The sequence below is a fragment of the Microtus oregoni genome, unplaced genomic scaffold (assembly GCF_018167655.1).
Source record: "Microtus oregoni isolate MIOR12 unplaced genomic scaffold, Mior012 000040F_ref0000088, whole genome shotgun sequence".
Taxonomy (NCBI): Eukaryota; Metazoa; Chordata; class Mammalia; order Rodentia; family Cricetidae; genus Microtus; species Microtus oregoni.
The window spans coordinates 49,415-64,784 of record NW_024543207.1 but is presented as its reverse complement, the minus strand read 5'-3'; the positions used below and the strand labels follow the sequence as shown (position 1 = coordinate 64,784).

Here is a 15,370-nt window from a genome sequence, read left to right as displayed (position 1 = left end):
TTTTTTCAGGAGAGGTGACTCATTTTATTTCTCTTAACTTGACCCCATCTTTCCCACTTAAGGTTCCAACTCTGCAGATACACCACACCCTCCCCCTTAACAGTTGGGCCCCTGGGAGGTGAAGGGGTAAATCACAAAGTTTGAGGAAAGGCAAGGTCTCATACCTCTCGAACAAGGAAATTAGAAGGCTGAGTAACTGTACAAACTGCATGTGAAATGAGCAATCCCCCCATCCGGCAGTGGCCAGAAGCACAGTCTCTGGCTTCTTGGGCTCAATCACAGTTCGAAATTAGGAAGCCAGCGATGCCATGAGATCGCCAGGCATCATTTAAGGGGTACAGGAGCTCCAGCAGTTTGAAGATTCTCCGTACAGTTAGGGTCCTGATGCTCTCTTCCTCTCGAAAGCTCGGATTCGGGCAGCTTTGGCCTCATCTTCCAGCTCATCAAGGAAACGCTCCTGAGCCACTGAATAGAAGGTGTAACCATAAATAGCTAATACCACGACCCCGATGCCCAGGCCAGTCACGATGTTCCGGGTCCGCCGCTGTGGCAGTGTTTTCTGCCACTGGGCAAGCTGCACCTGCCGCATAAACTGCACTTGCACTGGGGTCAATTTATCCCGCGACGGGTCGATGCGCTGAGCGAATGGGGCATTTCCATCCTTAGCACCCAAAGGGTCACCAGCTCCAGACGCTGCCATGTTGCTGCTCCGCCCTAAGCCGCCCAGCCCCGCTCTCTTCATATCTCTCTGTCACTCCACTCTCCCTTCTCCCTCCCATTTGTTCCTCGCACTCAACCCTCCCTCCCATAACTATGTATCTTTTAATTTCTCCTTCTTAGGGAGATCTTCTTCTCTTCCTTTGTCCTTTAATAGGTACCTAACCTCTGTTGTTATGTGGATTGTAGCATGCATATCAAAGGCTTAAAAGCCAATATCCCCATATAAGAGAAAACATACTGATTTCTCCTTTTGGGTTTGGGTGACCTCACTTGGATGATTTTTTCCCCTAGCTCCATCCATTTATCTGCAAATTTCATTCTTTTTAACAATTAATAATATTCCATTGTGTAAATGTGCCACATTTTCATTATCCTGTCATCAACTGATGAACATCTAGACTGTTTCCGATTTCTGGCTATTTTAAATAGAGCAGCAATGATTATGGATGAGCAAATGTCTACATTTATGTAGTAGGATGTAGAGTCCATTGTGTATATGCAAAAGAGTGTGGTACAGCTGGATCTTGAGGTAGATCTATTCCCAGCTTCCTGAGAAACTGCACACTGATGTGCATAGTGGCTGTACAAGTTTGCACCCCACCAGTAATGAATTTTTCTTTACTCTAGATCCTCACCAGCATGGGCTCTCCTTTGTGTTATTGATCTTGGCCATTCTGACTGGTAGAGGATGAAATCTCAAAGTAGTTATGACTTGCATGTCCCTGATGACTAACGATGGTGAGCGTTTCTTTAAATGTTTCTCAGCCATTTGTGTTTCCTTTGTTTTGAGAACTCTGCATGCTTCTGTACGCCATGCTCTGAGAACTCTCTCTCTGCATGTTTTCAGCTGGGTTATTTTCTTGATATCCAGTCTTTTTTTCAAAAGTTCTTTATATATTTTAGATACTAGCCTTCATATATATATAATTGGTGAAGATCCTTTTCCATTCTGTACCCTGCCTCTTTACTGAATGGTGGTGTTGTGCAGAGAGATCCCATTCATTGTTTCTTAGTGTCTGTGCTGTATGCAGGCAGAACACCTATACTAAGTAAATAAAAAAACATTTAAAACTTTATTGCGTTGTTAGGACTTTAACTCAGTACAGTAGTTATTGGAAAAACTCTTGTTCAGAAGGGATTTTATATACAAAGTTATTTCTCTCTCTCTCTCTCTCTCTCTCTCTCTCTCTTTTTTTTTTTTTGAGACAGGGTGTCTCCTGGAACTCACTGTAGATCAGATTGGTCTTGAGTTCACAGAGATTCTCCTAAGTGCTGAGATTTTCTTTTTTTCCTTTGAGGTGTGAGATCTCACTATGTAACTCAGGTCGGCCTTGAATTTGGAATCTTCCTGCCTCAGCTTTCAGAGTGCTGGGATTGCAAATGTTTGCCACCATACCTCACATGGTTCTTTGTTTGCCTTTTGGACTTTGTTAAATAATCAAAGGAAATTTGAAGTGGCTGTATTGATTTCAGACAAAGCAGGTTTGAGGGAGTTAACAGGAATAAAGGTAGTCCTTACCTAACAGAGTACAGCCATTTCTTCAAAAAGACATTACAGTTAGTGAGGCAAAGCAAAGTAGTGAGTTAGAGGCCAGCCCAGACTACATGTGACCCCGTCTCAATACAAAGCCAACCAACAAGCAAAACCTGGACCTTGAGTGGATCCACTGTTAGGACTGCAGGCTCCAGCATGTGTGACTGCCACTGAGCAGTACCAGAAGTGGGTGACTGAGTGCAGAAAACGTGCTCTAAGGTTGAGGACAAACCCATCCAGACCACATTCTGGGACGTGACACGGTCTTTAGCTTGTGCTTCCAGGCCACAGTAGAATTAAGTTAGAAACCAGTAGCTCTATCGTTGTATAACCTGTGTTGTAAAGTTAGAAAAATAGTTGGAAAATATAAAAATTTCTAGATATTAAACAGTATCCTCCTAAAATAATATTGGATAAAGAAATTGCAAGAGAAACTAAAAGTGTTTTGAAGAAAAATTAAAAGCGTGAAGAATTGAACGTGTGTGTCAGAAATGAAGGGTATAATGCCACTGGGCCGTACTTGTAGTGCCGAGAATGAGAAAAGGGCGCAGTGTAAGCCTAAAGCAAGTGGCGGAAAAGGGTGAGAGACACTATAAAGTCGATATGAAGATGTAAATGTCAAGACCAAAAGCATTTTACAGTTTCGTTTATTTTTTTAAGACAGTTTCATATAGCCAAGGTTGGACTCCTGGGCTTGAACTCAGGTCATCAAATTTGTGAGGTAAGCACTTTGACCTCTGAGTGAGCAGACCAGGAACAGCTGTCAGGTGATGCCTACAGGGCCAGGTCTTGAGCAGTGGGCAGTGCCATGCCCACCATGCCTTTTTGGGTGCAGAGCATCTGGCTTGTGCAACCTGCCCCTCAAAGGAAGCCACACTGGCACTGTTAGGGTAACTCCATGTTGACCTCCCTGGTCATCTCCCCAGCAACCAGCAACCAGGTGCATCACATTGAGAGCCTGCTGGAAGTTCTTTAACGTATGGACCCTTTTCTTTTGATTGTATAATTTTTGTTTTGTTTTGTTTCACACCAGGCTGGCCTGGGACTCAGAGATCTACCTGCCTCTGCCTCTCAAGTGCAGGGATTAAAGGGATGTGTGACAATGCCTGACTTTGGTTATGCGTCTCAGTGGCCACTGCAGTGTCTGCACAGCTGAATCACATCTGTATATCCAAGCTTGTGTTTGGCAAGAGTCAGAATTGCTTGAATGTTGTTTTCAGAGGTCATGTTGACTGGGACAAACATGCAGGTCTCTCCTAACTTTTTGGGACGCATCTGTCTGCCACCCTGATAGCAGTATTAGGACAAACTAGGCAGTCGCAGGTTTGCAATCCTTGACTGTTACTCCATGGGCTGGGTCGTCTAGAACCTATTGGTCTCTTGTCTGTTCTGGCTGGCTTCCTCTTTTTGTTGCTGCTCCGTAACTGTTGATATCCTTATTGGACTTGAAAGAGGGTGTGAGGTTATGGTCCCTTGAAAGCCTTCAAGATGGGCTAGGTGTTTGGTGTGTTGAATTAGTTCTTCCAGAGTTGATAGAGCTAGTTTCTATTGGTGGCAGACTTGACAGTACAGATTATAGCTCTCAGTGCGGAAGTTCAGATCCCCAGACCAGAACATTGGCCTGTTGTGTGGTGGGAGTCAGTGGGTCATGGTGTGTAAAGACTATAAACCCGCACCCTTCCTGGCCCTCATCCCAGCTGACAGCACTGGTGCCTTGGGAGTCCAGGGGGTGGGAGGTGACACAGAACATTAAGCCGTCAAGGTCTCTGGATTCGCCCATTCTGGAAGTTTCATAAAGATCGAATCGTACTTTGTATCTCTTTAATGTATAATTGTCCTTTTTGATGATATTTTTAACATTTTGAGTGTTCACTTCTCAGAATAAATATGTAGCATGTCTGTGATGTGGACAAGAACTTGCAACATGTTTGCATGGTGAGGTTCATGATCCAGGGAGGTTAGAGCATAGTCAGTATGAAAGATAATTCAGTCACATGGAATGTGTGAAATTATGAACATAGTAAACCGTATTAATGCGTTACTTAGTGCTGAGGCCGAATCTCTTTCTTTAAGTCGAGTGGATGTCAGAATTATGCCTTTGGTTGTTCCAAACTCTCTAAATGGAGGCCTGTTGCTACAGTATACAGAAGAGGCGTGGTAAAGTAATTCATTTTAATAAATTAGAACAAATAGTAGATTGCTTTTGCCTTTGCAACAATTCACTTCCGTGAGGGACTTCTCTCTAACAGGATTATAAAGATGACTGCTTGGAATTTACTGAGTATATTCTGAGTTAGTGGTTGGCATTAGGAGATGGTATGTTTATGGCAATCTCATACGTGTGTATGATGAATTTTGTTTCTTTGTATTCTCCTTTCTTACCTCCCCTGCTTAAGCTCTCCTTCCAACAAGTCCCCTCCCCCCACTTTTTCATCTGTGCGTGGGAGTGGGAGAGAGGATAGTTTAATATTTAACTTATTATTTAATGATTGAGAGTTTAAATATTGTTGCCTGCATGAGTGTCAGGTTATTTTTTGGAACACAGACAACTTATCAGGCTATACAAATGAAAACAACCCCTTCCTCATTCCTACCACCATGAGCTGAACCTTCCAACACTGCAGGTGAAGACGCTGCCAGCTCATTTCCAGCTTTGTTTCTCTGTCCTGCTGCCTGGCTGTCTGTGGTGTCTTCAGCAGTAGGACAGCTATGGAGTTTGTCCTCAGCTTCTACTTTCTGTGTGAGTTCTGAAGATCAAAAGCAGATGCTCGGCTTTCATGGCAAGTACATTGACGGCTGAGCCATTTTGCCAGCTCAGAAGCTCTTCATAAGAACAGTGTTTGTACCAAGTGGTGGTAGCGCACGCCTTTAATCCCAGTACTCAGGAGGCAGAAGCAGGCTGATCTCTGTGAGTTCTTGTAAAGAACCTGAGTTTGGTTCCCTGTACTGGCATGGCAGCTCACATCCATGTTTAACTCCAGTTTTAGAGGATCTGACACCCTCTTCTGCCTTCTGAGGGCAGCAGGCATGCATGTGATATATACATATATGCAGGCAAACACATAACATAGAAATGAGTAGATCTTAAAAAAGAGGCTTAACCCCCATCACCTCAGTGAGTTTTTTTTTTTTTTTTTTGGTTTTTCGAGACAGGGTTTCTCTGTAGCTTTGGAGCCTGTCCTGAAACTCCCTTTGTAGACCAGGCAGGCCTCGAACTCACAGAGATTCGCCTGCCTCTGCCTCCTGAGTGCTGGGATTAAAGGCGCCACCACCGTCCAGCCCTCAGTGAGTTTTGAGTCAAACTTAGCGGGGTCACCAAGTTTGTGGAAATGATTGCATGTAACTGGAGGTTTCTCGTCCTGCCCTTTCCCGCAGCCACTTTTAAAATAACCACTCAGAGGCTTAATCTTAATTACAAACTGTTTGGCGTTAGCTTAGTCTTATCATTAACTAGTTCTTTTTTTTTTTTAAATTTTTATTTATTAAGGATTTCTGCCTCCTCCCCGCCACCGCTTCCCATTTCTCTCCCCCTCCCCCGATCAAGTCCCCCTCCCTCATCTGCTCGAAGAGCAATCAGGGTTCCCTGACCTGTGGGAAGCCCAAGGACCGGCCACCTCTATCCAGGTCTAGTAAGGTGAGCATCCAAACTGCCTAGGCTCCCCCAAAGCCAGTACGTGCAGTAGGATCAAAAACCCACTGCGATTGTTCTTGAGTTCGAGACAATGGGGATGTTCTATCAGGAACTCACCAAGGCCAGCTGGCCTGGGTCTGAAAAAGCATGGGATAAATCCGGACTAGCTGAACATAGCGGACATTAATTAGTTCTTACAACTTAAGTTAACTCGTTTCCATTAGTGAGTCTCGTGACTGTCACCTCACAGCTTGCTTCCCTAGCGACTGCTGGTGTCTCCCAGACTTCGCCTTCTTCCTGGCTGTTGGCTACATTAGCTTCTGTATTAACCAGTGATAACAAACCATATTCACAGCATACAGAGGGGCATCCCACATCGATCACAACACAACTAAAATGTGCTTTCTCTTCTGTCCTCAGGTGGCGACAGACAAGGTGGCGGAGAAGCTGAGCTCTACTCTCTCATGGGTGAAGAACACAGTCTCGCATACAGTCAGTCAGATGGCCAGTCAGGTGGCCAGTCCATCTGCGTCATCACACACGACATCCTCGTCCACCACACTGTCAACACCAGCGCTTTCGCCGGCCTCCCCTTCAAAGTTGAGTCCAGACGACTTAGAACTCCTGGCTAAGCTGGAGGAACAGAATCGGTGAGTGAAATTGCTGGACATTTCTCTTCTTGGTTATCATATAGTTTCCTAGTTTCTGACCCTTGTTTTCCAGAATTACTTAGTCTAAGACAAAGATTTACCTTTAGCTAATAGTGCTTGAGATTCATTCTCTTAGTATAGCAGACTCTAAATCCTTCTTGAATTTTATGAATTATTAAGGCAAAACTATCATTTTTGTTTTACAGGTCTGGGATTGAGTCCCCAGACCTTGATACATTGGCCTATGCTTCCATCCCTACTTTTTTTTATTTGTTTTTTGTTTTTGTTTGTTTGTTTGTTTGTTTTTTGGTTTTTCAAGACAGGGTCTCTCTGTGTAATAGCCCTAGATGTCCTGGAACTCACTTGGTAGACCAGGGTGGCCTCAAACTCACAGAGATCCACCTGCCTCTGCCTCCCGAGTGCTGGGATTAAAGGCGTGCACCACCACCGCCCAGCTAGTGCATTTTTTAAAAAAAGATTCATTTACTTTTATGTGTATGAATTTTGCTGGCATGTATGTCTGATCATCATGTACCTGCAGAAGTCAGGAAAGGGATTGGATTGCCTGGAACTGGAGTTACAGAGGTTGTAAGTTGTCAACTGGGTGCTAGGAACTTAACTCAACCTGGGCCCTCCGGAAGAGCAGCCAGTGCTTTTAGCTTTTGAGCCCTCTCTCCAGTTCCAATAGTGCATGCAAATTAATTTGTATTTTCCTACTAATGTTATTTATTATTATGTATTCAGTGTTCTGCCTGCATGTATGTCTGCAGGCCAGAAGAGGGAACCAGATCTCATTTTGAATGGCTATGAGCCACCATGTGGTTGCTGGGAATTGAACTCAGGACCTCTAGAAGAGCAACCAGTGCTCTTAACCTCTGAGCAATCTCTCCAGCCCAAATAAAAATAATTTTAAAAATGTTTAAAAATATCTTTTGAATAAGTTAAGTTTGTGTATTTGTGATGTGTGTATGTTGTGGGTACACATTTATGGAGGTGTGTGTTTGGAGGTGGAGGCCAGAGATTGATGTTGACTTCTCTGGTGATTTCCACTTTTATTTTTTTTGGGTCACAGTCTACTGAACCTGAAGTTTATCGATTATCTGGCTAGGAAGTTCAGGGATCTGCCTGCGAGTGTCCTCCCTTTCCCACCCTCCACTGGGGTTGCAGGCATCGGCCCCATGCCGAGCTTTGTTGTGGGTAATAGATGGATCCAGACTCAGATCCTTGTGTGTGCATAGCAAAGGCTTTCCTGACCGAGCTTACTTCTCATCATCTAGTTTTAAATGTTGATGAAGGACTAGCTTACAGTTGTACTTCCGTGGATTGTGCATTTGGTAACCCAAGTTCATGTAAACTGTCTTCTGTATTTTCTTCTACTTTTACTTTGTTGTTGTTGTTAAGAGAGATGACTCCTCATGATAGTTGTGGCTCCCCTCAAACTCTTGGATTCAGTTGATACTGAATTTACTTGTATGTGTACAAGACCAGAGTTTGAGAATTTTTTTTAAGATTTATTTTTATTTTATTTGATGGGTATGAATGTTTTGCCTACATGTATGTATGTATGTATGTATGTATACTACATGCATGCCTGATGCTCATTGAGGTCAGAGAGGGCCTTGGATCTGGAACTGGAGTTTCAGACAGCTGTGTGCATGTTTGGTTGTTCTATAGCATTGGTTAAAATAACTCTCTTTTATTTTTGTTTCATTTCTTTGAGACAGAGCCTCTCTGTTGTGTAGCTCTGGCTGTCCAGAAACTCCCAGAGATCCCCTGCCTCCCCAGTGCTGGGATTAAAGGCGTGGGCCACATCCAGCTCTTTTCTTTGCCTGATCAGCTACTCTTCCATAACTACTTAGACACTTTAGTCAGTTGTTTACAGATGTTGGGTCTGTGTCTGTACTCCATTTTGTTCTGTTCATCTATTATTTGGTCTTAAGGTTGTACTGTATTGCCTTATTTATTATAGTTTTGTAATAGGTTTGGAAATCAGATGTAGTCTCCTGTGGTAGTTTGAGAATGCCCTACAAGATCATATATTTCAATGCTGGTCCCTAATTGGAGGGACTGTCTTGGAAAAGATTAGGAGATGCGTCACTGTGAGCTTTGACTTTTCAAAAGGCCCAGAGGGAAGATATATTTACTTTTATTAAAAACAACAACAACAACAACCCAAATAAAGTGTCATACCTGAAGACCTAACATCCCCCACCCCGTTTTGCTGGCCACTCTATCATTTCTCTGGCCTCTGCAGGAGTTGGTAAGGAAGTTGTGTGTTTTACAAGTCTAAAGAAAAAGTAATTGACAGAATTGCTGCCTGTGATACCACAGTGTAAGACACTGTTCTTAAGCATATGTGATTGGTTCCCTTCCCACGTGGAGATTCTACTCTAATTGTGTCTTTAACTGTCTGATTTAAGAGACACAAAAATGGGGGCAATATTTTAGAAAATTAAAATGTAAGAAACATGAGAATAGAAAATTATTTTCCTTTACATGGTTTTATTGCAACTATTTCTTTAAAAAAGTAAATGTACGTGGCAACCTCAGAAAAATTTGAAGAAATGGTTTAGTCCAATATCAAAGATTTGTTTGAAGAAAGTTAATAATTGATAGACTTAGGTTAAAATAGGACAGCTTTTTTTTTGGTTTGTGTTAAAATGTGTTTTTCATATTAAGAATACAAAGGCCTTGGCAGAGATGAATTTGAGGTGAGTCTCAAGTGTGATGGTGCATTTTAGCTCAGGGGCGATAGTACTGTTTTAAAGCTGACATTTTAGTTCAGGGGATAGTAGTGTTTTAAAGCTGACATTTTAGTTCAGAGCGATAGTAGTGTTTTAAAGCTGACATTTTAGCTCAGGGGCGATAGTACTGTTTTAAAGCTGACATTTTAGTTCAGGGAATAGTATTGTTTTAAAGCGGACATTTTAGTTCAGGGCGATAGTAGTGTTTTAAAAAGCTGACATTACCTATTTGATTTAAGGTTTTGTTTCAACCATCTTTATTTCCTTTTACTTACTTCAGTTTTCCTATTTAGCATATCCTTCAAGGAGAGAGATACTACAGTGATAAAACAGAACCATTTTTATACGAGGTATACTTTTGTTTTTAAAATATAATTACCATGAGTCTCTGTCCACATTAGAGCTCCACTGCTTAGTGTTTTAGCACTGACCCCACGGCTGCTGGGCACTGCAGTGCGCCTCGTCTGACTTAGACTTGCTGCTAGGTGTAAACTGTTTACTATACCAGAATTTGAAGGCTTGTTTTGAAAAAAGTAATATAACGTTAATTTTAAGAAAACTTGAGTACGTGTTAAAATGATGTTTTCTTTTTTGAAATGACTTGTTTGAATTGAAGAAAGTAGCTCTATGTGCTGGACCATGCTTGTAACTCTAGCACTTTGAAGGCAGAAGGATCACCATAAGTTCTAGGTCAGCTTGGGTTATAAAGCAGAACCAGTCTCAAAATAAAAAAATCTAAATAAATAAAATAATATATTATAAAAATTAGTCACTTTTTGAACTTTCAAGATGTAGCTGCTGCCTGGGACTTTTAGAATTGTGTAAGTGACTTGCATTATATTTCTGTACAGTCTGGTCTCCATGGTCTAATGTTCATTAAATACTTAAGAACTTAAAAAACCAGCATTACCTCAGTTTCCTTAAGGATACTCTCTATAAAATATCCAGCAAAATTCATTAATAAATGAAAAGGTTTCAAGCAAAACAGAGCCATCTCTCTAGCTGTGTGTGTACACATATATGTAAATAACAATACATCATGTATGTGTGTATATATATATATATATACACACACACACATGTATACAACAGGAAAAACACCACTTCATTTGAATTGGTTTGGTTTTTAAGTTTTTTGTTTTTCTCTCTATTGTGAAGGCAGGATTTTATTTAGAGTCTCACACCGTAGCTCAGAATTTTCTAGAACTTACTGTGTAATGTAAGAGGCTGGTCATAAAGTCATGGTAACAACTCAGGCCTCAGCCTCTGTAGTGGCATATTATATTTTATATTTATGTTTAATAAATAGAGCTTGCCTGAGGATCAGAAAAGTAAAACAGACACACTGGCCAGCCTTGCAGACCAGGCATCAGTGACACACGTTTAATCCCAGTAGCCACACTAGCTTGCCATAGAAACCAGACTATAGTGGTGCATGCCCTTAATCCAGAACTAGAGAGGATTAGAAAATGAGAGGAGACAGCTCTTAGGCTCAGCCTCATTCTGAGATTCCTGGAGGCAGGATCGCCATTTTTTGGGCTGAGGTCGAGGTAAGAGCCAGAGGCTGGCTGCTTTGCTTTTCTGGTCTTCGGGTTGAACCCCAATATCTGTCTCTGAATCTTCATTAACCGAGCTTCAAGCTTCTTCATGCTGGGGTTACAGGTGTCGGCTGTCATTCCTGGCTCAGGATGGCTGGTTTACTCCTCAGTTCTTTCTGTAAAGAATCTTGGACTGGAGCTGTCATTTTAAAGAAACAAAGCAAAGAAATTGGTTTTTCAGATCTATCATTTTTGCACTTCTTTTGTGTTAATTCTGTTATTTTTTTTTTTATTGATTAGAGAGGAATTTTATGTGTCACCAGGAAAGCATGTGACCCCTGTGAGTCAGGCATGTAGTTTTGTTTGATCTGAATGTTTGTGACTGCAAAACTCCTTCTTATGTTGAACCTAATCTGAAATATAATAAAGTCAGACCTTTGGAAAGCTCTGTTCTCATGGGTTGAATTAATGCTTTTTAAAAAAGAGACTTTACGGAGTTTTGGCAGCATCTGTCATGTGAACACGTTAACAGAAGGCACTGTTAGTTAGAAATGTCCTCGCCAGATTTGAATATTAGTGCTTATATTTTGGACTTCCCAACTTCAGAACTCTGAACAATAAATACCCGTTGTTTATGAATTACCCTTTTTTCAAAATAAATTCTATTTGTTAGGGCAGACCCAGGTAGACTTTAATGAGCCAGATTCTACTGATTTGCCGACCATTTAGTTGACAGGTGATTTCCTTTCTGCCAGCCTGTTTCACATCTTGTTTTGTTGTGATATTAGAGACCTTGGAACCCCATGCTGGAAACACTGTTCACTTTGTGATAAGACTCTGTGGTTACTGCCAGAATAGTTAGAAAACTTTCCATACGTTTCCCGCCTTAGTTCTTCATGAACTCTTAGCGGTTTGCAGATCCCCAGGTGGCGAGCTGATTGGTTCTGTTGTGTTTGCTCTGATAACCACAGGAAACAGTGAGCCAAATCTCAGTTGCCAAATTTCTGTGGTCTTTACCTTTTTCTTCTCTGAACTTTAGGCTTGTGTTTCACACTGCTGTTGGCACCGCCTATAAGGACGTCTTCCAAGTGCGTCAAGGCACAAATATTGATTCCTGAAAACTTTTCTTCTGTTGATACTGTTTTAATTCCTTGAGAGTTTCATCCATGTATGTATTATAGCTCGACCATGCGTATGTACCTCCTCCTCATCTCACGTCTAAAATCCTTTTCCCCAGACAGTTTCTTCATCTACCAGGGTGTCTCACATGAGGATGAATGTGGCTTATTCCCTGGCATATGGGCAACTGACCACTGAGGAAAGTGACTCCCCTTGCCCTCGTAGCCCTTCTGTGATGTTCCCTGTGCCTTAGGGGAGGTCCTAGAGATATTCCATTTATGGCTGAGCATTTAGTAGTCACTTAGGCTAACACACACTAATGCACGCGCACATACACACAGCAGAAAGGAGTTTCTCTAGGGCTGAGCAGCAGTGATCTCAGGGCAGCCTGGTTGCCAGCTGCAGGTTGGGGTAGGATGAGAGTGGTGCTGAGGACTACTTTGTACTTTTCAGTTACAGTGTTACACAGGGTTTTTGTTTTTAATGTCTTTTTGCCTGAAGGTATACATATACAAAGTAAACAACCTCTACTTTCAAAACAAACCTAATAAAAGCCCAAAAACTGCTGTTCCTATAAGTCCCATGAAGCCCGTGCTGATACACTTTCCTGACAAAGGTAAAGTCTTGGTGCTGCTCAGTTCTCAGAACCCAAGATACAAAGTTCATCTGTTAGAGATAAAACCTAAACTATCCTCCCTTTTATAGTATTTCCCGATTCTCTACTTCATGTAGGATGTGTGGTAAACAAAGTAAGTTAGTTTTATAGGACCGTCTCTGTGGCACAGACTTCCAGTGACGCTGCATCCCAGTTTCCAGGCTCATTAAGTTTGTCCTCTGTCACTATTGTAATTTCTTTTTTTTTTAAAAATATTTATTTATTTATTATGTATACAATATTCTGTCTATATGTATGCCTGCAGGCCAGAAGAGGGCACCAGACCTCATTACAGATGGTTGTGAGCCACCATGTGGTTGCCGGGAATTGAACTCAGAACCTTTGGAAGAGCAGGCAATGCTCTTAACCACTGAACCATCTCTCCAGCCCCTGTAATTTCTTAATTATGTTGAAATTACATGGTCATCTGTTTTGGGGGCATTTTAAAGTTATTCACCCATTTAACAGTAATAAATGAGATGATTCTAATTATATATTTTTATAAAGCCTACATATTAAGGCTTTCTTGAATGCCGTGTCTAAATAGAATTATCATTAGATGACAGACCTAGGGAAAACACTGTTGGATGTCTCCTAACGTGTGAGCGTTAAAGTGTGCGTATGCAACCTTCCGGGCTCTAAACCTACACACTGTATAAGTAACGTAGTTAGAATTTATCTAAACAGAAAAGGCGCACAGACAAATGCAGCATCAGAGTTAACAGTGGCCTGCTTGTGTATTGCATTTACCACACACATCTTGCAGGTCCAGTGAGTGGACCTGAAGGCCTGAATGCTGCACTGCTGTGGGATTTATAAATACACACATAATACACTGTGTAGTCAAGACACATGACTGTTGGCTCATTCATTCATTGTGCAGTCTCACACAGAGCCCTGCTGGCCTAGTACTCACCACAGACCAGGCTGACCTGAACAGTGTTGGGATTACAGATGTGTGCCACAGTGCCTGGCTGTGCTACATTAGATCTACATTTTCTTTTCTTTAAACTTTTTTTTTTTTGTCTTTTTGTTTTTTTGGAGGACGAGCATTGAGACAGTCTCATTGCGTGGTTCAAACTGGCCTTGACCTTGTGACCTCCTATGTCAGCCTCCCAGTACTGAAATTGCAGGTATATTTTGCCACACTGGAAACTTGATATTTTTGCCTGCCTTCCTTTTTTTTCTTCGAGACAGGATTTCTGTGCAGCTTTAGAGCCTGTCCTGGAACTAGCTCTTGTAGACCAGGCTGGCCTCGAACTCACAGAGCTGTCTGCCTCTGCCTCCCAAGTGCTGGGATTAAAGGAGTGTGCCACTACCGCTCAGCTTAGTTGTTGGCTCTTATGCATATAAAAACTGGCTTAAAACAATGTACAAGTGTACAAAAATATCTTTTTATTATCATATAAATTTTAAACTTTAAAAATTTGCTTAAAATTTGGTTAAAAATACACGTGCACATAAGCACAGGCAAGCAGGTGTACATGCATGCATGCATCTATTAGCCTAGGTCTGTCCCACTGGAAGGTCTGCAGAGGCAGTTAAATTGTGTAGCGACGTTCTCTCCACACTCACACACCAAAACCAAAATCAAACAAAACGTAAGCAATGCTTTTCTTCTGGAATCTGCCCTGAGGCTGCTTTATAATGGATTACTTTTCCCCTTTTACAAAGGTAGTAGTATACTTTAAAATGATGATAAGAGGGTTTAGTGTAGTCAGTATGCAAGCCAGCAACATAGTTTCTATTTTGTCTCTATTCATGGCAATTAAAAACTGGGATTTATTCAGCTTTGTATAAAGATTCATTTTTAAGAACCTAATGCCTAGAGAACATCAACACGACTGAAGACTGGCTTTGTTTTTCAGTTACATTAGGAAAAGAACATACAGTTGACCTATTTCAAGGTTTTACTAGAGTATGGATGGGGGAAGACTTCAAAATAACACACACACAATCTACACACAGCATGCTCATGTGCACACGCACACACACACACAAGCTACATACAGCACGCACGCACACACCAAAAGCTACATACACAGCATAATATAAAATTGGGTGGACATCCAGTAAGTTAGTGCAAAGTAATTATGGAGACATCCTAACTGTACAATGGTGTTGTTTTCTTTCTTTTTTTTTTTTTAAACTCAGTACCAGTATTGTTATTGTGTTTTATGTATGTACCAAAGAATGCCATGAGGTTTGGGTATAATGCAACTTAGTTTCATTAACAAAGCAGGTTTCTTATTTAAGCTTTTTTTCCTCAGAGGCTATATGTTATTTCATAAGGCTATAAACTTATGCCTCTATCATATTTAATTACTTTTTTTTCTGTTTTTGAGATGGTATTTCTGTGTAGCCTTGGCTGTCCTGAAACTCACTCTGTAGACCAGGCTGCCCTCGAACTCACAGAGACTCACCTGCTTCTGCCTCCTGAGTGCTGGGATTAAAGGCATGCGCCACCATGCCTGGCTAAAATTACTTTTAAGGTGTCTTTTTAGTTATAAACTGAAGTTGTTTCATGATTTGAAAATGTGATCGATCTAAATAAAAGCATGTAAAGACTGAATGAAAAATCTACTAATTTCAACCAAATAAGGTTCTTAAAGCGAAAATACCTACTCACACAAAATGTAGGCAGTGGCTGGGGCTGTTAGGTTAACATTTATGCAGGGGCTGGAACAGTTATCACACAGACCATCGTTTATGCAATGTCTGGAACTGTTGGCTTATTACACAGATTAACAATAATGCAGTGGCTGGAATAGAGTTTATT

The 15,370-nt window shown here is 41.4% G+C and overlaps 2 protein-coding genes across 2 annotated transcripts in view; one reads left to right on the top strand and one right to left on the bottom strand.

Annotated features, from left to right (window-relative positions):
• LOC121433603 (EVI5-like protein) overlaps positions 1-15,370 on the top strand; it is a 94,664-nt gene that overhangs the window by 33,062 nt on the left and 46,232 nt on the right. The window contains exon 2 of the mRNA XM_041632089.1: positions 6,306-6,535. Coding sequence (XP_041488023.1) covers positions 6,306-6,535 — 230 coding nt within the window. The remainder of the gene's footprint in view (positions 1-6,305; positions 6,536-15,370) is intronic.
• On the bottom strand, positions 374-700 carry LOC121433706 (cytochrome c oxidase assembly factor 3 homolog, mitochondrial-like). The gene has a single exon (XM_041632216.1). It carries the CDS (start codon positions 698-700, stop codon positions 374-376), a length of 327 nt encoding a protein of 108 aa, XP_041488150.1.